General features: G+C 40.4%; 1 protein-coding gene across 2 annotated transcripts in view; it reads right to left on the bottom strand.

The window, feature by feature from the left end:
- Positions 1–24,820, bottom strand: part of sorl1 (sortilin-related receptor, L(DLR class) A repeats containing) — a 118,410-nt gene that overhangs the window by 8,802 nt on the left and 84,788 nt on the right. For both annotated transcript variants that reach the window (XM_078426831.1, XM_078426832.1), the window contains exons 32-45: positions 23,780–23,935; positions 22,842–22,970; positions 21,884–22,007; positions 20,827–20,990; positions 18,883–18,989; positions 17,216–17,320; positions 16,185–16,254; positions 14,937–15,019; positions 14,507–14,603; positions 13,926–14,110; positions 12,102–12,221; positions 10,501–10,665; positions 5,984–6,158; positions 3,079–3,185 (exon numbers count right to left, since the gene is read on the bottom strand). In XM_078426831.1, the coding sequence (XP_078282957.1) occupies positions 3,079–3,185; positions 5,984–6,158; positions 10,501–10,665; positions 12,102–12,221; positions 13,926–14,110; positions 14,507–14,603; positions 14,937–15,019; positions 16,185–16,254; positions 17,216–17,320; positions 18,883–18,989; positions 20,827–20,990; positions 21,884–22,007; positions 22,842–22,970; positions 23,780–23,935 (1,787 nt within the window). The remainder of the gene's footprint in view (positions 1–3,078; positions 3,186–5,983; positions 6,159–10,500; positions 10,666–12,101; positions 12,222–13,925; positions 14,111–14,506; positions 14,604–14,936; positions 15,020–16,184; positions 16,255–17,215; positions 17,321–18,882; positions 18,990–20,826; positions 20,991–21,883; positions 22,008–22,841; positions 22,971–23,779; positions 23,936–24,820) is intronic.

The raw sequence follows: 24,820 nt of genomic DNA, 5'->3' as shown, positions 1-24,820 counted from the left end.
TTTTCTTCCATTTCATCTATCCGTAGAGTGTGCAGTTCACAGGGAAATGCATCGTAGTGCGAATTCAACACACACACAAACATGCAGACAGAAGTGGGCCCCCCTGCCACAGCCAAACATATTAACATGGGCCGAGGAATTGCTGCAGGAGGCACTTAATCATTTCTGGTCCGTGAACAATTTCTATGGTTTAATTCCTGAATAGGTTAGAACAAATGTACAATTACTCCACCGGTAACAATTACAGAGGAAGGGTAGGCAACGTATCAACACTCACACTCCTAAGTTCATAATTGATAGGAGCAAAATAAGGCCATTTGGCCCATCGTCTATTCTGCCATTCAATCACGGCTGATCTTTCTTTCCCTCAACCCCATTCTCCTGCCTTCGCCCCATAACCCCCGACACCCGCACTAATCTAGTAGGTATTTCATTCAATAGATATTTGTGATGCAATCTATCTTTAGTAATACCATTATGACGAATACCAATTTGAGTTAAGGAAATGCTTAACACACACATTCACACTCTTCTCCTAATGCATATTGATTTTTTAGAGATTTCTTCCCCCTTCCAATTGCCTGGTCACCACACATGTCATCTCAAAAAGGTTCTCTACATAAATGTCTTTGCTATTGCAAAACAGATGATTCATGAATATCTACAGTGTTCTCATGTCACATTGAATCCTTTTAATAATCACCAGTCATCATCAAGGGAGGAGTATTAGATCACTCAATTAGCCATTACATACTCTCTACATTCATTCAGTACTTAAGCATCAATGAAAGCAGGGAGAAACAATCGTGCAGAACACTAGCTATTTTGGAAACTCATTAAATCTTCTGAAATAAAAAGTATCCAACTTACCTCATGGGAGCTGTAAACCAGAAACCCTTCCTCGCAAAAGCTTTTATTTACTCATCCAGCCTATTACTGTTTATAAAAGAGTAATTAAGTGTACCAAATTCTACTCAATCATCGTAAAGAAGAAATGCCCTCCAGGGAATGATTATTTTGCAACACGGATGCAAGAACCTGACTCACCCTCTGTGTAACTCGCTGAAACATGCAAAGCTGGTATCACTGGGGGAAGATGGGAGCAAAATTTATGGCAAAGAGTCGGATAGATCACAGAACCATTTAATATGATGAGTGTCAATTATTTAAAGAGTGAAATCTGTCAAAATGTAATGCTTGTACGTACAGATGAGCATCATACCAAATGAGTGAGATTTTATGGGTTCTAGTCATCTAGTATTGGCTACTGTTATTCTGGTGGAAGATACAAGCTTCATTTGCTGATGAAAATAACAGCCATATAAAAAACAAAAACAAATTATCAGTAAACTAGATCACTTATGAAAAAAATCCCAATTGCAGCATTAAGTTTAGGCTGCTGCATCGCCATCCTTTAAAGTCTCATTTCACTGCTTTCCAATAGAAACATAACAAAACCAAGAGTCAAAGACAGATTAGGAAGCAGGAACAGTGTCTTGAGATGCCTATTAGATAGAATGTTTCCAACCACCTTAAGGACACCTTGATCAAGATGATGAACTTTGTTAAACTCAGAAATCTGCACTATCAATATGTTTAGTTCGTTTTAGTTTAGAGATACAGCGCAGAAACAGGCCCTTTGGCCCACCGAGCCCACGCCGACCAGAGATCCCCGCACATTAACACAAGCCTACACGCATACTAGGGACAATTTACACTTATACCAAGTAGACAAACTTAAATCCTTGGTATTCACTTGGACCCTGACAGAAAGGCTGCAGATGCTGGGGACAGCCGACAAGTACAGCACTGCACAAGGAGACAAAGGGTCATTGATGTAAGTTTACCTCTGTTAGGTACTGATACTGCCTGATTGCCAAAGTAACATATTCTTATATATCAGATATCCAGCATCTGCAGATATTTGCTTGTTCATAACTTGGTAACCTAGTCTTCCCCCAAACTTATTTCTCTCTATTCTTTAACCACTCCTTGCACTATTTTTGCTACGATCCTTCTCTTGCTCAAGAGCCAGCACATTGCACGCAGCTCCATTTTCTGTCCTTTTAACATTTTACATCCATTAAGGTTCAAATTATCTCATAAACCTTTGTGTGACTTTATAAAATGCGTCTTGGAAATGTAACATTCACTGTACTTCTTTTGTCCATAAACTTCCATTCTACCGTCAGAAGTAATTTGTAAATCTACGTTCACCATCTCTAATATATCACGCTTGGCTCATTTCTTTCTCCTTGAACTTCCACATCCTAGGGTGTTTGGAGATTCAATTGGAAATGTAGACTCCAAAGCATCGTGCCAAGTGTTGTTTAATAATGTTTGTATGTAAATATGAGAACCGACCCAGAGCAACTTACTGATTCTGCAAATCTCTACACGCACGTCCCAACATTATCTCATCATATCTTCGCCCCCCCAGCCAGCTACACTATCAACATCAGGAATCTAATGTGTCAAAGCACAGTGGCAGTCACAGTGCTGTTCTCAATACTGGTAAAGCAATTGATTACTGTGACTAGAATAAGTCTCTTTGTAGTTATGTATAAATCTATTCAAATTAGAGAATGAAACGCAAAATTATTTCGTTTTTTATTTGAGCAAAATTTCATAATGATATTTCGAGGAATGAGCCCCGTTTCACGTCATGGTCCAATGTGGACCTTCCATGAGTTATAACCCAACTCCCAAAGGAGAACGTCTACCATATCATTCATTCGACCCAGTTACAATCTCACATAATGGGAGGACCTACATTTTTATTTGGAAAAAGGATGGCTAAAATACTCACGGTAGCAGGGCATAATAATATGCACACTAGTGGAAAAAATAACAATAAAGTTCCCTATTGATTCCTGTGACATTCAATAGTCAGTGTGTAAATAATTTAGGAGAGAATATCCAAGATTGATAAAATGCAATTCACAAATTATTATCGAATAACTTTCTGCTGTCTTGAATATGCATATTTGGCTTATTCGAACGGGCCAAATGACTTTAAATAAAATAGAGGTCAGCTCAAGTAAATAGTTGCGACTTTTGATCATGCTTCAAACTTACCCTGCTGTCATTAAAGCTTCGTTCTTTTAATCTGAGGCTTTTCCAGAACAGCAGGATGTGGTCTTTTTCTGGTAGGATTTTCAGTGACTCTGGTGCCGACAGAGGAACTGCCACAAGAGAACATGAAATGAAAATATGGACACAATGAGTTATTCAAACTATCAAAATACCATAATACCACCAGCTGCCTCCGGCAACCCTCCTAACAGACAGAGCTCATTGTTCGATGCATTCCAGATACATTCCTCACAGCATGTCTGGCCCTGAGCTAAGATCTTGGTCAACTTCTATGGGTCATTGTCACAATTCCTGTGGCACAAAAATACGAAGAAAATTCAGCAATGTGCTGATCCATTTTGAACTCATTTGCCAGATTCTGAACTCTGGCAAGAGTGCTCTGGGATCAGGATAGTTGGAGGCGGACAATGGCTCATTCTATTTATTTTTCCATGCAAATTTCAAAAAGTAATTAAGTTCCCCGGACTACCCTGATAGCATCCGCCATGTTCAAAACAGACAATGATAATTCCTGATAAGTGCACAGATTATTACAATTTTCTATGTGTTCATCACAAAGCAGACTTAAAGCCAAACCAAACTTTTTATTCTAACTTTCTATGTAAATTAGGTTTAATTGTGATTATTTATTCAGCACTATTTTGGAGCCATTAAAAGGTTAACAAAGACATTAAAAAATATATCGATTTGTATGATTGCAGAAGCAGAATGGTAGCATGTTCTGTGTAAGAATGAACTGATGCTGGTTGAAACTGAAGATAGAAACAAAAAGCTCATATTTCGCTTGGGCAGCTTACAGCCCAGTGGTATGATTATTGATTTCTCTTTTCAGGTAGACCCGGCATTTCCTCTCTCTCTATCCCTCCCCCACCCAAGTCACACCAGCTTCTCGTTGTCACCCTACAAACAGCTTATAATGGCCTGGTTCCTTTATCATCTTTACTTTTTTGCATATCTTTCATTCATTGTTCTTTATCTCTCCACATCACTGTCTATATTTCTCGTTTCCCTTATCCCTAACCAGTCTGAAGAAGGGTCTCGACCCGAAACGTCACCCATTCCTTGTCTCCAGAGATGCTGCCTGTCCCGCTGAGTCACTACATCGGCGAGCCCAAACGTAGGCTCGGCAATCGTATCGGTCAACCCGCCTTAACCAACCTGATCTCCCGGTGGCTCAGCACTTCAACTTCCCCTCCCACTCCCAGTCTGATCTTTCTGTCATGGGCCTCCTTCATTGTCATAGAGAGGCCCACTGCAAATTGGAGGAACAGCACCTCATATTTCGCTTGGGCAGCTTACACCCCAGCGGTATGAACATTGATTTCTCCAACTTTAGATAGCTCCTCTGTCCCTCTCTTTCCCCTCCCCTTCCCAGTTCTCCCACTGTCTTCCTGTCTCCAACTAAATCCTTTCTTTGTCCCCTGACATCAGTCTGAAGGGTCTCGACCCAAAACGTCACCTATTCCTTCTCTTCTGAGATGCTGCCTGACCCTTTGAGTTACTCCAGCTTTTTGTGATACCTTCGATTTGTACCAGCATATGCAGTTATTTTCCTACACTACTACCTTCCTAACACTGAAGAAATAAATCTCAGTGAGTAATCAATATCAAGTCATTAAGACTGGGATAGATACATTTCTGCATTACAAGGATCCCAAGAATAATAGGGAACAGCCAGGAAAATGATCATCTTATTGACTGGAACTGCAGGCTTGACATGCCGTATGGCCTCATCTGTTCTGATTTCCTACAGCAATTACGGTAAAAATAATGTTATCTACAACAGAGTTTGAATATGCAGATCTCCAAAGAGACTACTGCTTTGCTGGTGAAAAGTTACATGTATAAATGATATTTTTGCATGGAGCTCCGTTAATATTTTACTTCTTGTTTCAACACAAAACTAAATAGCAACTAACTAGTGGGAACATCCAAAGTTCTACATAGAGTGTAACAGTGTTATCGGAATAACAATTCACAGCCGCACTTTTAACTTCTAACATTCCTCCTTCAACCAATAGCTCCATAGAGGCAGCATCATGGTGCAGCAGTGAGCTCTGCTGATACACAGCTCAAGGGACCAGGGTCCAACCCTAACCACGGGTGTTGTCTGTCCGGAGAGCACTCGTTCTCCCCGTGACTGCGGGTTTCTGCCAGGTGCTCTCCAGTTTCCTCCCACATCTGCTCGCTTGGCTTGCTTCCTAAAGCCTCATCACTGAAACAGAAGCTCATGCAATGAGCAATTCTTTGGAACGAACCTCGACTAATTATGCATTGAAGATCATATAGTGCCATGCGAGCACAGAACTCCAATGTCCTCCACAACATTCCCCCTTCAGGCAACAGAATCAGAGATGTTTTAGGCTACATCATGCTGATGTTTATTCTGCTGGCAGTTCCAATCAATGTTCAACTGTTGAAAGTGAAGTCCTAGACTTCCCCGTGCACACGTCTGGGGCTTGCTGGTTGATTGAGAAGCCCCTGTCTTGTTAGGATTCCCTGGCAATCTAACACGACTGAGAACTTACTTCTCTCCTCCTGTACCAGGTAATGGTTCTAGGTAGGTAGAGTGAACCAAGGCAATCTGGCTCATCAACTGCCAGTTTTTCATTGTATCTCAGTACACGTGACAATAATAAACCAATACCACTAGTATAAGATTTTCCCTTGCCTAAACAAACCCCGGTTTACCCGTATAATATTAGTCACACTTTCAACCAATGTTGCTCTGAAACCACAAAATGATAGCGGCACAAAAGACTGTCTCAATCTTTCTATAAACGTGCAACTAAGATGCCTGGATTTTTTCTAAGAGTTATTAATTACATTGCCTGGTTATATATACTCTTTTTATAAAAATATTTTTAGATCTTACAATTTGCATTACCTGGGTTTAGAGATACAGTGGCTTCTTTGCTCATGTTTAACAGTCTAATGATCACAGTGTACTTTCCACCTGGTTCCAGCTGCTTCACGACATATTCCACTGTGTTGTTCCTTGAGGCCACCTTGTAATGTTTTTCACCTTGACGGATAGAATCTTTCACAAGAATTGCATAAGTCTGGGAAACATAAACAACTTTGATTAGCGACTAGCACACTGCGTTTCAGTGATTACAGGAGTAAGAAACTATTTGGCTATAAAATAGAACCCAGAAGAGTCAACCGTACATGTTTAAAGAGACTGTTTGCAAGGCCGGTTATTCACATGGCATTTATGGGAGTACTGAATGAAGATGGTTCCTGTTCCTGTTCTGGGGCAGACGTAGCCTGCTGGCAGAGGTGATTGTAATCAGAGACGGGAATCACTCATTCCCTTGGGCACCATCAAAAGGCCTCTATTAATAGTAGGCCATATTTTATACTAATTATCCACGCTGCTATGTAAAACAGTCCCAAATCAAAACATACTCAATTATTGACCACATGCCAGTACTTTAGCACTCAAAAAACAAATTTACTGGGGCCAGTAAATATTGAGCTTCCCTAATATATTTCAAACTTTACAGTCTTTTCTGGAATGCAATTTCGGCAGAGAACACCTTAAGGAATTTTTACTTCTTTAGGGAATGAGGTATGCACAAATGCTGCTGAAATACTCCAATAAAACAGAATTTAAAATGGAGACAGTTGTTTTCAACAACAAACATAGGAATCACTGAAGACTACTTTGGTTCTGCTTCTTGCTCTTGTCCAGAACTCAAAAATGCATCATCTGTGTTGCCAGTTTCTCTCCTCCTCTCACTTTCCCTCCTCTGATTTGTTACCAACCATTTGATCTCCAACTCAGTGAAAGGGTTTAGATGAATGTCCATTACAAACCCACCGTCTGCCACAGTACCTTGACTGTGTTGAACCGGTACTTTGGATCTGTCTTCACTAAGGAAGATACAAACAATCTCCCAGAGATCCTAGGGTGACGGAGGAACAGAAAGAAATTCACATTAGGCAGGAAATGGTGTTGGGTAGACTGATGGGACTGAAGGCTGATAAATCCCCAGGGCCTGATGGTCTGCATCCCAGGGTACTTAAGGAGGCGGCTCTAGAAATCGTGCACGCATTGGTGATCATTTTCCAATGTTTTATAGATTCAGAATCAGTTCCTGTGGATTGGAGGGTAGCTAATGTTATCCCACTTTTTAAGAAAGGAGGGAGAGAGAAAACGGGAAATTATAGACCAGTTAGTCTGACATCAGTGGTGGGGAGGATGCTGGAGTCAATTATAAAAGACGAAATTGCAGAGCATTTGGATAGCAGTAACAGGATCGTTCCGAGTCAGCATGGATTTACGAAGGGGAAATCATGCTTGACTAATCTTCTGGAATTTTTTGAGATGTAAGTAGGAAAATGGACAGGGGATGTGGTGTACCTCGACTTTCAGAAAGCCTTCGACAAGGTCCCACATAGGAGATTAGTGGGCAAAATTAGAGCACATGGTATTGAGGGTAGGGTACTGACATGGATAGAAAATTGGTTGGCAGACAGAAAGCAAAGAGTGGGGATAAATGGGTCCCTTTCAGAATGGCAGGCAGTGACTAGTGGGGTACCACAAGGCTCGGTGCTGGGACCGCAGCTATTTACAATATGCATTAATGACTTGGATGAAGGGATTAAAAGTAACATTAGCAAATTTGCAGATGACACAAAGCTGGGTGGCAGTGTGAACTGTGGGGAAGATGCTATGAGGTTGCAGGGTGACTTGGACAGGTTGTGTGAGTGGGCGGATGCATGGCAGATGCAGTTTAATGTGGATAAGTGTTGTGATATTGCAAGGACTACTTTGTTGTATCACAAGGACTACTTTGTTTGCCTGTGTAGTAACGTGTATATAAGAGAATGAGGTGATTAGGTGGTCACTCTGGTTCCAGGTGGCCATGGAATAAACAGCCTGGATTTAAGCTCCAGCATTCTAACCTTTTAAACACGTGTACTTGTGGTCCGTCCAGAGTCATAACAAAGGTATAAAAGATACCGGACCACAAAGTACAACAGATAAGTGTGAGGTTATCCACTTTGGTGGTAAGAATAGGAAGGCAGATTATTATCGAAATGGTGTCTAGTTAGGAAAAGGGGACGTACAACGAGATCTGGGTGTCCTCGTGCATCAGTCACTGAAAGGAAGCATGCAGGTACAGCAGGCAGTGAAGAAAGCCAATGGAATGTTGGCCTTCATAACAAGAGGAGTTGAGTATAGGAGCAAAGAGGTCCTTTTGCAGTTGTACAGGGCCCTGGTGAGACCGCACCTGGAGTACTGTGTGCAGTTCCGGTCTCCAAATTTGAGGAAGGATATTCTTGCTATTGAGGGCGTGCAGCGTAGGTTTACTAGGTTAATTTCCGGAATGGCGGGACTGTCATATGTTGAAGACTGGAACGACTAGGCTTGTATACACTGGAATTTAGAAGGATGAGAGGGGATCTTATTGAAACATACAAGATTATTAAGGGGTTGGACACGTTAGAGGCAGGAAACATGTTCCCAATGTTGGGGGAGTCCAGAACCAGGGCCCACAGTTTAAGAATAAGGGGTAGGCCATTTAGACCGGAGATGAGGAAAAACTTTTTCAGTCAGAGAGTTGTAAATCTGTGGAATTCTCTGCCTCAGAAGGCAGTGGAGGCCAATTCTCTGAATGCATTCAAGAGAGAGCTAGATAGAGCTCTTAAGGATAGCGGAGTCAAGGGGTATGGGGAGAAGGCAGGAACGGGGTACTGATTGGGAATGATCAGCCATGATCACATTGAATGGTGGTGCTGGCTCGAAGGGCCGAATGGTCTACTCCTGCACCTATTGTCTACTGACTGCACCCTGCAGCATCCCATCATGCTCTCTGTAAAGACTCCATTCCATATTCGTTTCTGTAACCCTGACAATGACACATTCCACACTGGAGGTACCAAGACATCATCATTGGTCCTCTCCGCCCAAGATCACAAGCCTGCCATGCTGCCTATTCCACTTTCCAGATGTCTGCTTTCACTTCTCTCCTCCCACGCAGAACAAGGAAAGGGCCCTCACAAGCCCACAAATTCAGTGGATCATCATCTTCTGTAATCTCTGCCTCCTTCACTGAGGTGCTTTCTCTGGACACCTCTTTCTTCCTCTCCCTGTGAATCCCTGGTTCATTCTTTCATTATTGCACATGCGTCTCTTACTGCAGCCATAGGGGACACATCTTCCCTTCCCACTGTTCAGGTGGGCACACACTCCCTTAAGTTACAACAGCAATTCACTTCTACTTCTTCCAATGCAGTGTACGGCATAAATGATACATATGGTGTTTCACCGACATTAGAGAAACCAATGTAGATTGGTCAACACTTTTCAGAAGACTACCCTGTTGTCTATGTGGAGATCCTGTTTCCAGTTTTTTATCACTTTAATTCTCCATCTCACTCTGATCCCTCTGTCTGTGACTTCTTGCACTGTTCCACAGAGCCCACAGCGCAATTGAGCAACAATGTCGCCATTTGCAAATCGTAACTCAAGATTGAAGTAATTCAACAATCTGAGCTTTTCCATTTTGTATCATCAATGGTCCTGGCAACACTATGTCTCACTCCCTCCACAGATGCTGCCTGAGCTGCTGAACATTGCAACGTTCTCTTATTTCAGATGGAACAGCTGCAGTATTTTGTACGAGCGTGGGTTTGCTTTTTTCACCATCTTTGTTCATTTTATTCTATTTATATCTCCTCTAGACACATTAGCTGTGATAAACAAGGCATCAGTCAGTCAGCAATGCTACTATTTGTGCCATTGAGCCCCTCTTTATCTCCATCCCATCACAGAATTCTACCAATTCTCTCCATCTTATCCCTACTACAACTTAAAACAGATAGACCTGGCTTTTTTTTGCTTGGTTTGGATAAAAGAACATCTACATAAATATTAGTTTAATTTAGTTTATTGTTGCATGAACTAAGATACAGTGAAAAGCTTATTGTTGTGAATTACAACGCGGAAACAGGCCCTTCGGCCCACTGAGTTTGCTCTAACCAGTCATCGCCCGTAGACTAGTTCTATCCTGCACGTTAGAGACAGTTTACAGAAGCCAATTAACCTATAAACCTGCACGTCTTTTGAATGTGGGAGGAAACTGGGGCACCTGGAGAAATCCCACCCGGTCACGGGGAGAACGTACAAACTCCCTACAGACAGCACCGGAGGTCAGGATGGAACCCGGGTCTCTGGTGCTGCAAGGCAGCAACTCTACCGCTGCACCACCATGGCCCCCATTCTTTGCACAGATCCTGCCTGCCTGAAGTATTTCTACCATTTTCTGTTTTAATATGGCCTTGTTATTTTTTTTGTCTGTAGGATTTCTCTGTCAGAATTTCTCTGGCAAAGCTGTGGTGCATTGGGGAAACGTGCATTGATGTATCTCCGTACAAGGTGTCGGTACTCACTAAAGTCTCATTCCGTAGGTCATATGGAGGTTGCCACTTCAGCACAGCTAATGTTTTGCCCTCCTTCACAACGTGCAGGTAGCGAGGTGGCAGCCGGTTATCAGGTATCATCTTAACGGCAACATATTCAGAAGGCGGCCCTAAAAATGGCACTACAACACGGACCTAGAAAAATGTTTTAAAAAATCAATGGTGATCATAGTTAAAATTATCCATCTCAAACTTTCCATATCACCTATACTTTTTAGATAAATATTATGCATAAAACTAAATTAGGACAGTTCATTTAAGTGTAAAACAGCTCGAATCATGTCTCTAGCCAGGAACACATGATCAAAATTAGAGACTGCCTTTAGTTTTTACACCTCCTTTGAAAGGACTGACTTAACTATCAAAAATTCAATAGGACTGCTTCTTGTCAGTGGATTTTTGATCATTGGTAAAGGTTTCTATATAGCTAATATCTTAAATAACCATGAGGAACAGCACCTCATATTTTGCTTGGGTAGCTAACAACCCAGCAGTGAGAATATTGATGTCTCTAACTTCATGTAACCCTTGCTTTCCCTCTCTCTCCGTCCCTCCCCCACCCCAGTTCTACAACTAGTCAGATTAATTTTACTAACTGGATGCCTCCTTGTCACTGATGCTTCCCCTCAGCTAACAATGAACCATTCTACATTTTCTTTTCATCGTCTGCTTTGATCTGTCATTTTCACACATCCATCCATATTTCTAGTCTCCCTCTCGCCGGCTCTCAGTCTGAAGGGTCTCGACCTGAAACTTCACCCATTCCTTCTCTCCAGAGATGGTGCCTGTCCCGCTGAGTTATTCCAGTATTTTGTGTCTATATCTATGAGAATCATGGGATGTGCAATTAGGGGAGCCTAATACACAGCTAAATTGATTTGCTGAACTTTATTTTTAACTAACCACTGCACGTATAGTTTCGTTCAGTGATACAACGTTGAAACTGGCCCTTCGGCCCACATAGTCCTGCCGACCAGCGATCCCCGCACACTATCGCTAACCTACACACACCAGGGATAATTTACAGTTATACCAAGCCAATTAACCTACAAACCTGTACGTCTTTGGAGTGTGGGAGAAAACCAGAAATCCCGGAGAAAACAAAAAACACCCGCAGTCAGGATCGAACTCGGGTCTCCGGCATTGTATGGCAGTAACTCTACATCTGCACCACTGTGCTGCCCATGTTGTTACTTTTCAAAAGTGTTTGGATTTAAAAAAACACATCCTAAGGAACCCACACTCTACTCAGCACAATGTTATTTGTGGTAGCCAGGGGCCACCAAGAATGACACCGGTAAATCACCAAATACGAGCATCTGACATTGAAGGACCACTTTCTCAAGGTCTTCCCAACAGCATCTCTCAGCATTCACATTAGGCTCATCACTCTCTTATTTATGTCTGGGAAACTAGAAGGAATCAATGCAACTTAAAAGATCTCACGGTTAAAGCTAACCTAGAATTTTAAAAAACAAATCTATTTTCTCCAAATTTCTATGCAAGCATTTTAACTATGTGAACTTCAACAGACAATATATCTTATCAAGTTCAAAGAATGAAATAGCTACCAAAAATAGATACTGCTCATCACTGTTCACCATCACTGTAACATTGCTCTTGGTTGAATTAACATATTTTGGATTTCGATACAGTTCCAAAAACGATGGAGCAAAGAAAATACCATAAACCTGTGAAGAAAAGAAGATTGTTATTCCTAAATTATTTAGAGAAAATTTTAATGCTCTCATGATACACGGAATACAAGAAACTAATCAAAATATGTTTAATTGCAGTTCATATGAAGGGAAACTGATGGGTGTAGTACATTTTGATTCTCAGAAGGTCTTGCACAGTGCAGGGTTAACAAGGTTAGAGTACATGGAATTAGGAATAATGAACTGACTCGGACTGAAAGATGGTTAGTGCAAAAATGTAAGGCAAAGAATGAGGAAAGTTTATAACTGGTGGGCCCCAGCTGCTCACAATCTACATCAATGAGCAGTCTAACAATGCATATATAATTCTAAATATAAATAGTGAGGTTAATATGACACATACTTATATGAATAATACAATATATTAAGGATTGAGGATACAAGATATCATATTTCTAAGTCTGGCGTTGACACTAGACTGTGAGGGATAGTGAGTGGAGAAGAGTATGCAAAGAGGATTTTAAGGGGATATGGACAAACTCATGAGTGGGCCTGAACATGGCATTTGGAATATAATGAATGCAAGGTAATTTGTTTTGGTGCACTGAACAGAAATATAGAATTTATATTAAATGAGCACAGATTGAGTTGTGTTGATGGTCAAAAAGACCTTGGTGTGCTTCTGCACAAGGCATCTAAGGCCAATGTACAGGTACAGCAGATGCCGAAGAGGCAAACGATATGTCAACCTTTATTACAAAAGAGTTAGATAACATGAATATGGAAGTCGTAATGCAAATGCATATGGCCTTGGTGAGTCCATGCATTATACAACTGTGGCCTCTTGATCCAAGAAAGGATATATATAAGAAAATAACTGCAGATGCTGGTACAAATCGAAGGTATTTATTCACAAAATGCTGGAGTAACTCAGCAGGTCAGGCAGCATCTCAGGAGAGAAGGAATGGGTGACGTTTCGGGTCGAGACCCTTCTTCAGACTGAAGGGTCTCGACCCGAAACGTCACCCATTCCTTCTCTCCTGAGATGCTGCCTGACCTGCTGAGTTACTCCAGCATTTTGTGAATAAGAAAGGATATAAGTTACAGAGGGAGTGCAATTAAGGTTCATGAGACAGTTTCCAGGAATGGGGGTTTTGTTGTGTAAGGAGAGACTAAGTGGATTGTGTCTGTTTTCTTTCAGAGATGATATCTAAGAGATAGTTCATACAGAGATGATGTCTTGGCCAAATATCCAGAAAGATAATTTTGACAAGGCGTCGTGCAACTGTAAGCACCTATTAGACCAAGTGCTTCAGTGAGCAATCATAGCTTGTTCCAGCAGGCCGGCGTGCAATATTGCTTTTTTTCTGAAGATTTATTAAGCAATTATTAATTTCTGTATAATATTAGAGAAGCACAATGTTCTTTCTCATTCAGCAACCATGCGCACACTTTCAAAATGTCAATGAATACAATGGGTGATTATTTGCCGAGAAGATCTGAATGCCACAGGACACTTACCACACTGGACACAAAAAGCTGCAGTAACTCAGCGGGACAGGCAGCATCTCTGGAGAGAAGGAATGGGTGACGTTTCGGGTCTGAAGAAGGGTCTCGACATGAAACGTCACCCATTCCTTCTCTCCAGAGATGCTGCCTGTCCCACTGAGTTACTGCAGCTTTTTGTGTCTATCTTCGGTTTAAACCAGCGTCTGCAGTTCCTTCTTACACACTTACCACGTTGGTTGGGCCACTCCAGCTGCAATCCACAGCAGTCTGGTTGACTGGTTCTGCTTTGAGTTTTGGAGCAGCTGGCATGGTTCCTTGCGTTTTTGTGTGTACAATGGATATTGGGCTGTCTCCTTTTTCTGTTTTAGCCCACGCTAAAATCTCATAATCTGTTCCAGCAGTTAAATTGAAAACTGTAGAATAAAAAATATAAATGCATTGATATAATTAAAAAGCCCTACCATGCATCCAATCTAGTAGTTATATTGCACAAAATATAATTTTGAAATATTAAACGTTGCCATGTAGACCATAAAACATATTGGAAAAACGTGGCTACAAATGTGAACTTTTGAAATAAAATATTATTTGTAACTTTAAGATTTTTATTTGTTAACAGAATGTGATGTCAAGTCATTGTGCCATGAGGACAAGTGAAAACGCCTTTGTTAAAGAAGCAAAAGGACAGATAGGAAGTTTACATTATCCATTTTGAGAAAGCGCAAAGATTCTGTGATGAATGTCACAGATAGTCATTTGAGTGACTTTATTATTATTTGCAAATCCATACACACACACACATAACATACCAGATAAAGATGTCTCTCTTCCATCAATATTCAATGTTTTCTTTTCTTTTACATGGGTATCAAACACCCACGACACATCCAGCACATAATTGATCACCTGAAATAATTTGGTGAAAACAAAATTAAGTTCCTACCACTGTAGCTCATTAAGCTTGTCCCGAAGTAACAAGGCTATTTTGTAAATTTCTTCTCCAATGCCAAACCTAAATAGATTTATCTGGCCAGTAAAATTATCCAGAACAATCGTACAAGGAACTTGCCAGACAAACAGCAGGACCATCATTTCTACTTTACAAAATTCTGAGTGGCTTTGACAAAATGTATCAATCTGACACACAACTTCAAATCGTGCAGGGCAATTGTAAATTATTTCTACAGCTATTTAATCTGAAAAACTCATTTGTTAAAACTCACTGTGTGTGAAATGTACCTTAAAAGTAACATCCATCCGTAGCTTCAAGTTAACCATGTTTTTCTTTGAATTTACAACTTCAATAATTGGTGGTGGAATTACTGTTAGGGGGAAGATGCAAAAACCAAGTCATTTACTTCAACAATTGTGTACAGTTAGTTACATCTAATCTTTCTCAATGCTCATCATTTTTCACATGCACTGGATTATTACATGTTGTTCAATACAACCTTTGGTGACATAAGTATTTAAATCTTAACTAAAATCTTTGTTTCTAAAGAAATTTATGGTCCTCCACACCTTAAATGTTAACTTTAAAACAGATTGAGAGTAATTTTAATTTTTATAAAGAACAATTGCTGAACTATAAACTGAACGCTGCTCATTTTGTCCTCAAAGTATTTATCACAATATAATATAGTGGATAGAGCGACCAGAAAATCACTCCTGTAGAGGCCATAAGCCACATTCAGGTCTGCTGAACAGGTAGAGTCTCAGCATCCACCTTCTCTTGATGAAATAGGAGCAGCACGACCACTTCACACTGCTAATCCCTTCTAGAACTACCAATAAAACTCTTAAACAAACAACTACATTTCAGTACATTTCTCAAAAATGTATTAGGCTCCTGTCAGACAGACACCAAGATCATTTCTCTATAAAGATAACCAAAATGCCAAAAACAATTAAAAACTTGAAATTTAAATGCCAGCAAACATCTTTTGAGGCATCGTACCATTAACCTCCTGTCCCATATGGGGTAAGTAGTTTATTCGTGGGGATTACCTCAAAAAACAAATTGCAGTATTCTGTGACAATGTTAACAGCTAAACTGAGGGAAATTTACAATGATGCCTGATTACATTTAAGTTTTTGTTTGCTCATCATTCCAAATGCTGCATATTGAATCCAAATAATATATTTATAAATAACGGTCTGCACTTTTCTGACACGATCCGTTGATTTTATAGCACAGCATTGGCTGCTGCACACGCAGGAAGAGTTTTTTCCTTTAACTAATAGGTCACAGAGGCACTTTAAAACTTGATAGTTTCACGTACATTAAATTGAAAACTATGGTCCAGGTTGCAAAAGTTCATGAACTGCCAGTTAGGAATTACTGCCCTTCATAAAAGATATTAAAATAATTTAAATTTCATACTATTGAGCTATAAACATTTAACTATTAATGGTAGCAACATAGCTTAAGCATCGCACAAATAGACCAATAATCAAAGGGACACTGCGTTATTGTTTTGCTACCACCTTCGTTCTGTGTGCTGATGGTTTTTGCATCACTCCAGTTGCCGATCCCATGGCCTGTAATAGCTGCAACCTGCAACGGATAAGGACATTATGTTAGAAGCTGTTGAAAACAAAAACTACAAATTCTGTTGAATTTATCCCACAGATAATACTGACAAAACTAAAATAAATGATGCCTGTATTAAATACTACCTCAGTAATCCCCACTGTCGGGCACTTTCTCCATCATACTGGGCTAAATGGACACTACCAATGCTCTTAATTTTAGCAAAGTACAAACATTCAGATTACAAAAATTTCACTTTTAATGTCAAGCAGTTGAGCCACAGATTGAAGGACGGTCATGTTTTTGCTAAGTTTGCTGCGCGTTGAAATGATGGAACCTTAGGACTAGAAAATCTCAAAAGGACTAGAATGAAATTCTCATTCTTAGATGTCAGCCTGTGACTGGTGTTGAAATATATTTGTCGACAAAGTTAAGGCAGGGATTAGTGATTCCTATTATTTATGTGAAACTGCCAGGTTGTGGAAAAACCTAGCAGGGAATCACATCTTAGAACTGTGAAAATGGTGGTGGGTTATGTCGTGAATGGTGAAGGAAGCTCGAGAAGGAATAAAATTACCTGGGAAAAGTGCTAAATCAAATTATATTTGGGTCACTGCCGCTCCATGTACGTAGCATGAATGTACAGTCGCCTTCAAGGTCGGCCACCGGAACACAAAAATGTACAGGTAAGGAGAGGGGAGGGACGTCAGTTCGCAGGACCTGCTCCAGTACATCGAGCGTGCCGACCAGACTTTGGACTTTGAATAATGCTGCCAAAACATGGCGGCACCAGCGTGTGAAACATATGCAAGAAGAATTTCACTGCGCAGTTGCAAACGTGATAAATAAAGCACCATTGAACCATTGAATGTAGAAATAAGTTTGGCACTATAAAACTATTCTTGGATAACGTCTATACAAAACAATTCCAAAATGTTTTACCGTCAGTGGCCAACATGGCAGATAATCACTGTATTATACTCACCCTGACTCTGTACAAGGTATTTTTTTGCAGATTTGGAATGTCTTTCTGGCATTCAAGGCTTTTCAGTGAAGTCCACTCTTTCTCATCTTTCTGGGCATATTCCACCTGGTTTGGGACATTTGGGGATGGGTGTTGGGGAAGGGGAAGGGGCAGGAAAAGTACAATTATAGCATTTACAGAATTCAATGTCTATAAAGACAAAAAAAAACAGGTCATGATACTTTAATTATAATTCAAAGGTAGACTCCATGCCAAAGGCAAGAATTGTAATTCTATGGAAATGCCTCACTCTGCCTCACAACCACAGGTTATCCTATGTAGGACCAAATTACAGCAAATGCAAAATAAACTTCCATCCAAACGATGGAACATCACTATAAACTTTAGACTTTAGAGATACAGCGTGGAAACAGATCCTTCGGCTCACCGAGTCCAGGGCGACCAGCGACCACCCGGTACACTAACACTGTCCTCCACATTAGGGACAATTTACAATTTTTACCAAATCCAATTGACCTGCAAACCTATACGTCTTTGGAATGTGGGATGAAACCAGAGCACCCAGAGAAACCCATGTGGTTAAAAACATAGAAAAAGAAGTGCAGGAGTAGGCCATTCAGCCCTTCGAGCCAGCACCGCCTTTCAATATGATCATGGCTGATCATCTAAAACCAGTACCCCGTTCCTGCTTTTTCCCCCATATCCCTTAATTGCTTTAGCCCGAAGAGCTAAATCTAACTCTCTCTTGAAACATCCAGTGAATTGGCCTCCACTACCTTCAGTGGCAGAGAATTCCACAGACTCACAACTCTCTGGGTGAAAAAATGTTTCCTCATCTCAGTCCTAAATAGCCTACCCCTTATTCTTAAACTGTTACCACTGGTTCTGGACTCCCCCAACATCGGGAACATTTTTCCTGCATCTATCCTGTCCGAATCCTCTAAGATCCTCTCTCATTCTTCTAAATTCCAGCGAATACAAGCCCAGTGGACCCAGTCTTTCATCATATGTCAGTCCCCCATCCCGGGAACTAACCTGGTGAACCTACGCTGCACTCCCTCAATTGCAAAAATGTCCTTCCTCAAATTAAGAGGCCAAAATTGCACTCAATACTCCAGGTGCAGTCTCACCAGGGCCCTGTACAACTGCAGAAGGACCTCCATGCTCCTAAACTCAAATCCTCTTGCAATGAAGGCCAACGTGTCTTACAGGGAGAATGCGTAAACTCCGTACAGGCAGCACCTGTAGTCAGGTTCGAACTCGGGTCTCTGGCGCTGCAAGGCAGCAACTTTACCGCTGCGCCAGTGTGCTGCCCTAAACGTCAAAGTGGTGCAGCGGCAGAGTTACTGCCTTGCAGCGCCGACTTTGCATGGAAACCTGCAATGATTTGATTACAGATTAAACAAAATTAACGGGTTTAACTATATACTATAAGGAATGGAAGGACAATGTTTTACTATTTAGTTTCTTGGAACTCGGATATCTCATACGAGACCTTGTTCCGATCTTTGACTCTAATGCAAAAGATTTAAAAAAACAAAGGGGCTAAATCATGTGAGACCCAGCCTACTTTATGTGCAACGATTTTGAAAAGACTGCAGGAGATTGATCAGAAAAACTCAACACTTTAATAAAAGCAGTTTTATTACATATACTTGCAGACTTACAAGGTATTCCCGAATCAGGCCATGCGTATTGACAGGAGGGCTCCATCGGGCAGAAATAGTAGCCTCTTCAATGTAAGATAACTGGAGACTTTGTGGTGGGTCAGGCACTAGAAGAGAAATTAATTGTTAATGACATTAAAAGTCTGATTTGGATTCACATTTTTCTTTGCTTCAAATTTGTAAATATCAAGAAATAAAGCTCTACAATTGATTTCACCTTTCATTATTTCCTATTATTTCTGCAGCTTGTGTGAATCACTGATATATCTGTTCCTCTTTCTGACATTGGCTATTTGAGGCCTATTGCACATCCCCAACATAATAACTGTCCTCTTCTTGTTTCTGAGGTCCATCCATAGGGCCTCATTTCAAGAACTTTTGCTGCTCTCCTCCCTTCCTTCTACACTAATGGATACCTTAATTGCCATGCAATGTCTCTGCCTCCTTTGTAAATGGTCTGTATCATGTTAAGGCTCTAGTTTGGTACTAATCTTGCCCATCTTCTAATCCCAATGTTGTATCATATTCCCTTATTATATAGGCCTCAGTTCACCAGCCTAACTTGTGGCATTACTTGTATTGAAATAAGCCTGAAATAAGCCTGAATATTGTATTGTATTGTTGTATTGTATTGAAATAAATGCATTTCAGGCTTGCATTCCTCCCATGTCGCTGGTAACAAGGTTTACCTCCTATATCTCTGTTCTTTACCACCAGGACTCCTAATCCAGTCCCATCCCAGCCAAATTAATTTCAACCATTCAACGCCTCTCGCAAATTCCCCTCTTCGCTACCCCAAACCTTGCTACCCCCATCCCAATCCAGACACAACCAATCTGCCTACACAAGTCCCACCTTCCCCAGAAATGGTCTCAGTGATGCAGAAATATGAAGCCCAGCTTCCTGCATCATCTCTTTAGCAAAGCATTTATTTGATCCATCTTCCAGTTCCTACATGCACTAGCTGGCACTGGAAGTATTCTAAAGATGACAACCTTAGTTGATCTTGCTCTTATATCTCATCTCGTCTCAATCCTTGTCTCCTTCTTAGTTTCTGAACTCAGGTCATAACTGTGCCTTTCAATGTTCAGTTCCCAATCTAAATCATGCTAAAATCACCAATGGTCTTGTAAAGACTGTCCAGTTACACATACCCTTAAGCTCAAGAACTTTTTTCTTAGATCCATTTGCCCCTCAATCCTCCTTACACTTTTACTTAAAAGGTACCTCTTTGCCCAAACCTTTTCTGGTTTCTATTCTAATTTCTGCGTGGAATAAAATGTTGACAGATAACACTGCTTGACAAAATGCATCAGAATATTCTGCTGAAATAAGCAGCCATTGAAAATTTAGAACTCTATCAATATTTCAACATCCTTGCACATAGAAAAAAAAAGGAAAATGAACAAACCAACATAGGGAAATGTGGCTATAAAACAAACATCAAACAAACTTTGATTCCTTCATCAACACAAGATATTTATATGGGCAGGATCTGGGAATATAAATAAAGGTATTCAAAAATGTGGCAGCTTCTCTTGACCTCAGTTTTTGATAGCATGGAAGTAGACAGAAACATTCGATACCGGATCTCAGTTTAGGTCATTAGGTCATCGGACCAAAATCAAAGTTATTACGAGGAAACTTTGCTATTTCACATTTCTATTGACCAGCAGCTCTTTTGTGCACCATGGTCAGGCATTACAATGAAGCTAATGTAATCATTTACAATGCACCACAGGAAAACGCACAGCAGTGAGTGCATGCCAAAAATATTTGGCACCACCTCTTCCAATTACTGCACCAGGCTAGGGAATTAGGTGAACAATCTGACTCTGCCTTGCATTTACAGGAACTGTAAAATCAACTTCAGTTTTGAGCAAATCTATTTTCTGTAAACATACCTTAAGAAAAATCATATTTAAAAGAGAAAAAATCACTTACAGCCCTCAGGCGTTCGTATTATAACGACGTCTCTTGTTTTGTGGATTTTATTTAGGCACTGCACTTCCACTTTCACCTGGTAGGTTGTGTCAGGTTTCAAAACATTTATTATAATAGCAGTTTTATTGCCAGCTTCTAACTGCTTCCATTCCCCACCGACCAAACTAAGAGAGAAAAATGTCACCCAACAGTAAATGGTCAAACTCTAGAAATTCCTAACATATTTACACAAAATTAATATGGAGTGAAGATTAATGCCATGGCGACCACATGGAAGTGCTTTGTTCGTCACAGGTCAATTGATCTACTGTGCATTTCCAGTGTTTATTCATGTTTGACACTTGGAACTAAACCTTTTGCTTTCATTTTAAAATGGATGCTATCCTCCTTTCCCCTGCTCTTCCTCTGTCATCTTCCCATCATCTCTGGCTACTTTCAACATGTGATACGATCCTAAGGGGAATGGAATAGATAAGGTAAATCCACTGTCTTTTACCCAGAGCAGAGGAATCAGGAACAAGGGGACATAAGTTTAAGGAGAGAGGAGAAAGTTGTAATAGATTCGATTAGATTAGAACGGGTGTCAAGGGTTATGGGGAGAAGGCAGGAAAATGGGATTAGGAGGCAGAGATCAGCCATGATTGAATGGTGGAGTGGACTCGATGGGCCGAATGACCTAATTCTACTTCTATAATTTGTGAACCAAAGGGGCAACCTTTTCACACAGAGGATGGTGGGCATATGGACCAAGCTGCCAGAGGGGGTAGTTGAGGCAGGCACTATAACAACGTTTAAAAGACATTAGGGCAGGTACATGGATAGGGAAGCTTCACAGAATGTAGAAACAAGGAACTGCAGATGCTGGTTTACCAAGGAAAGACACAAACTGCTGGAGTAATTTAAATGGCAAATCATTAATTTGGGTTCAAAAGTGAACTAGAAATCTAAGTTATTGTGAATAGAATTGAGAAGTGAATGATAACAAACCCGAGGAATATTCAATTTAGTCCTATAATACTAGGAAAGATGAGAAACATTTATAAAGCAGATTTAATACCTGTAGTATACAACATAGACACATGCCGATTTCATATTCTTTGGCTTGCTCCAGGTTAAAGAAATTGCTCCATTAAAATCAGCTGACCAATGCAGATAACGTATTTTGTACACTGTTTTGTCATCTTGAAAAGAAAAAAAAGTTCATATTGTTGTGCACACAAACAGAATTTATTTTAATGACTGAAACTTAAGTGGAGGAGTCACTGCGGTGGATATTTATGTTAAAATGTATTTTATGTTTTGTTGCTTTTTATTGGCATGACTGTATGGCAAATCAAATTCCTCATATGTTGCAAAACATACTTGGCTAATAAAGTATGACTACGAATATGAACTTCTTGATATTGAGAATTAGGTAGGAAACATCAATACAGCCCTCTTAGAAAAAATAAAGCTCCATATAGGAGGTAGTGGGAATCCTATTTCCACTTAAGTTAGGATTCAAATCAACAGCAATTAACAATGAAATTTGTCTGCATCAAGGCAAAGATATTTTTCCTCAGTATTTCTGGGTAAATATAAACTTAATGTGATGATCATTTATCATCCTGTAGATGACTTTTGATATGTTAGGCAAACAATGGGCAACATGGGTCACTCAGCATTTCATAGTTTTTACATGTTTTTATTTCCAGTACATTACTAAGATTAAAGCTTCTTCTCCAGGACATGACATCATGCAGAAACTGAGATATTTATAATGCCCAATTTTTATTTTTTTTAAATCAGTAATCTACGTTTTTTTCAAAAAGTTATACAAACCTATAATTCAACACATAAATCTTGGAAAATGCATTAGTAGATTGAATTTTCATAATCCCAATAACTTCACCACAACCCAAAGTTGCTAAATCTTAAGACTCGCTCTTCAGTTCCTTACTCAAATAACCTTACTGTCAATTACTTCAGGCTCAGAGCTGTTTCACAACCTCTTAATATTTACATGGGTTACTTACTTGAGCAGTTCTTCTCGTCACTGTTATCAGAGCAGTCCAGAAATCCATCACACCATTCCAATTGGCTTACGCACTTCTCTCCATCGTCACATACAGTTCCATTCGAGCAGCGTAATGGAGGATGGGTAGCTGAAAATTAAACCGTTCCAATAAGATGCACGATTTTAAAGAACCAAGTTAATCAAAATAAAGCAAATGCTCACCAGGTCAAATTGCATTAAAAAAATAAAGTAAATCAATTTCAAGTATAATCCTTCAGCATATTGCAGATACTGATTGGCGGGCTTTTGTCTAGTTATTTCTGAAAATTTGTGATTGGAAACTTTCTCATCTCCAATGAGAACAATAAACAAGAAGTGCTTCAACATTTAAGAGAAGTCCTGTTCTTCGGGTTGCTATGTTCTATTTTCCCCAGCAAAGGTTTCCTAGCAAAGAGAGTCAACAACCAATTTACTCCCATGTCACAATAAGATGGCCTTAAGATTGCAGCCAATGTTCAATATTATCACTCGACAGGTTTTCTTTTGTTCTACCCCCTTTTTCCTTTGATTCACGCCAAGTACTACCAGTTGATGGTACATTAAATACATGGATACAATAACACCAGTAGGAGATATTACGGCCAACCACCATGATAATACGGGAGAACTGGTAATGGACAAGAGATTATAACTAGTAACAGAAATTTGCTTGAAGCAGAATACTTAAGCCTATCCCTACTTCTGGAATTAAATCTTTGAAGAATGTACCTACTTTGTTCATTATGAGGTTATGGGGAGAAGGCAGGAAAATGGGGTTAGGAGGGAGAGACAGATCAGCCATGACTGAATGGCAGAGTAGACTTGATGGGCCAAATGGCCTAATTCTACCCCTATTTCTTATGACATGATAATTAACTCAATAATTCGGTTGCACAGTTGGGGAACACAAGTACTCACGGCAGTGGAGTTCATCTGATCCATCACGGCAATCTTGGTGGCCATCGCATTGCTTCCAGTTGGGAATGCAGCTACGGCCTTGAGCACAAGAAAACTGTGAGATGCTGCATCTTCCAGCAGGCCTTGTTGTAGTGGTGGGAACAATTGTTCTGTTTGCTGCCAATGTAAAATGCAATTATGAGATCCCAAAGCTTCTCATGCTATTAGACAAAACCCACATTATTGAGTGGTTAATTCAATACTCAGTGGATTAAAGTAATTTTCATGACTCAATTCTGATTACACAAAAGAAACGTTAACACAAGAAGAATATCACACATATTATTGAGGGTAGTGATAATGAACATTGAAAAATGAAGTTTCCCTTTCAGGCAAAATATCAAATCATTCAACCCCTTGGTAGGTAGCATAGGCTCATCAAGTACAATAGGCATGCACTAGCCTCGGTCAGAAAGATGGAATGCAATGTTTCCAGTTAAACATTCTAGGTTTTACGCAACATCCAGTGATATTGGTTTTGTGGAACATCCAGCCCGCTGGGTCCGCACCTACCAGCGATCCCCTCACACCAACACTATCCTACACACATTAGCGACAATTTACATGTATGCCAAGCCAATTAACCTACAAACCTGCACGTCTTTGGAATGTGGGAGGAAACCAAAGATCTCGGAGAAAACCCACGCAGGACACAGGGAGAACGTACAAACTCCGTACAGACAGCACCCGAAGTCGGGATCAATGGCAAATTTGAATCCAGGGGTCGCATACTGCTTGAAAAAAAAGTTGGGACCACCCGAATATTATGCAAAAAATTAGCAATTGGAGGGAGAGGAAACGTGCTGGATCCATACCAAATAAAGCCCAGGACAGTGGTAGAGCTGCTGCCTCTCAGTGCCAGAGACACAGGCTCAGTCCTAACTTCATGTGCTGTCTGTGTGGAGTTTGCATGTTCTCCCTCTGACCGCGTGGGTTTCCTCTGTGTGCTTCAGTTTCCACCTACATCCCAAAGACTTGTGGGTTTGTAGGTTATTTAGCTTC

Source organism: Rhinoraja longicauda, chromosome 32 (genome assembly GCF_053455715.1).
Source record: "Rhinoraja longicauda isolate Sanriku21f chromosome 32, sRhiLon1.1, whole genome shotgun sequence".
NCBI classification, from domain to species: Eukaryota; Metazoa; Chordata; class Chondrichthyes; order Rajiformes; family Arhynchobatidae; genus Rhinoraja; species Rhinoraja longicauda.
Note: the sequence above shows the minus strand (reverse complement) of the source record. Positions and strands in the feature narration are given on the sequence as shown.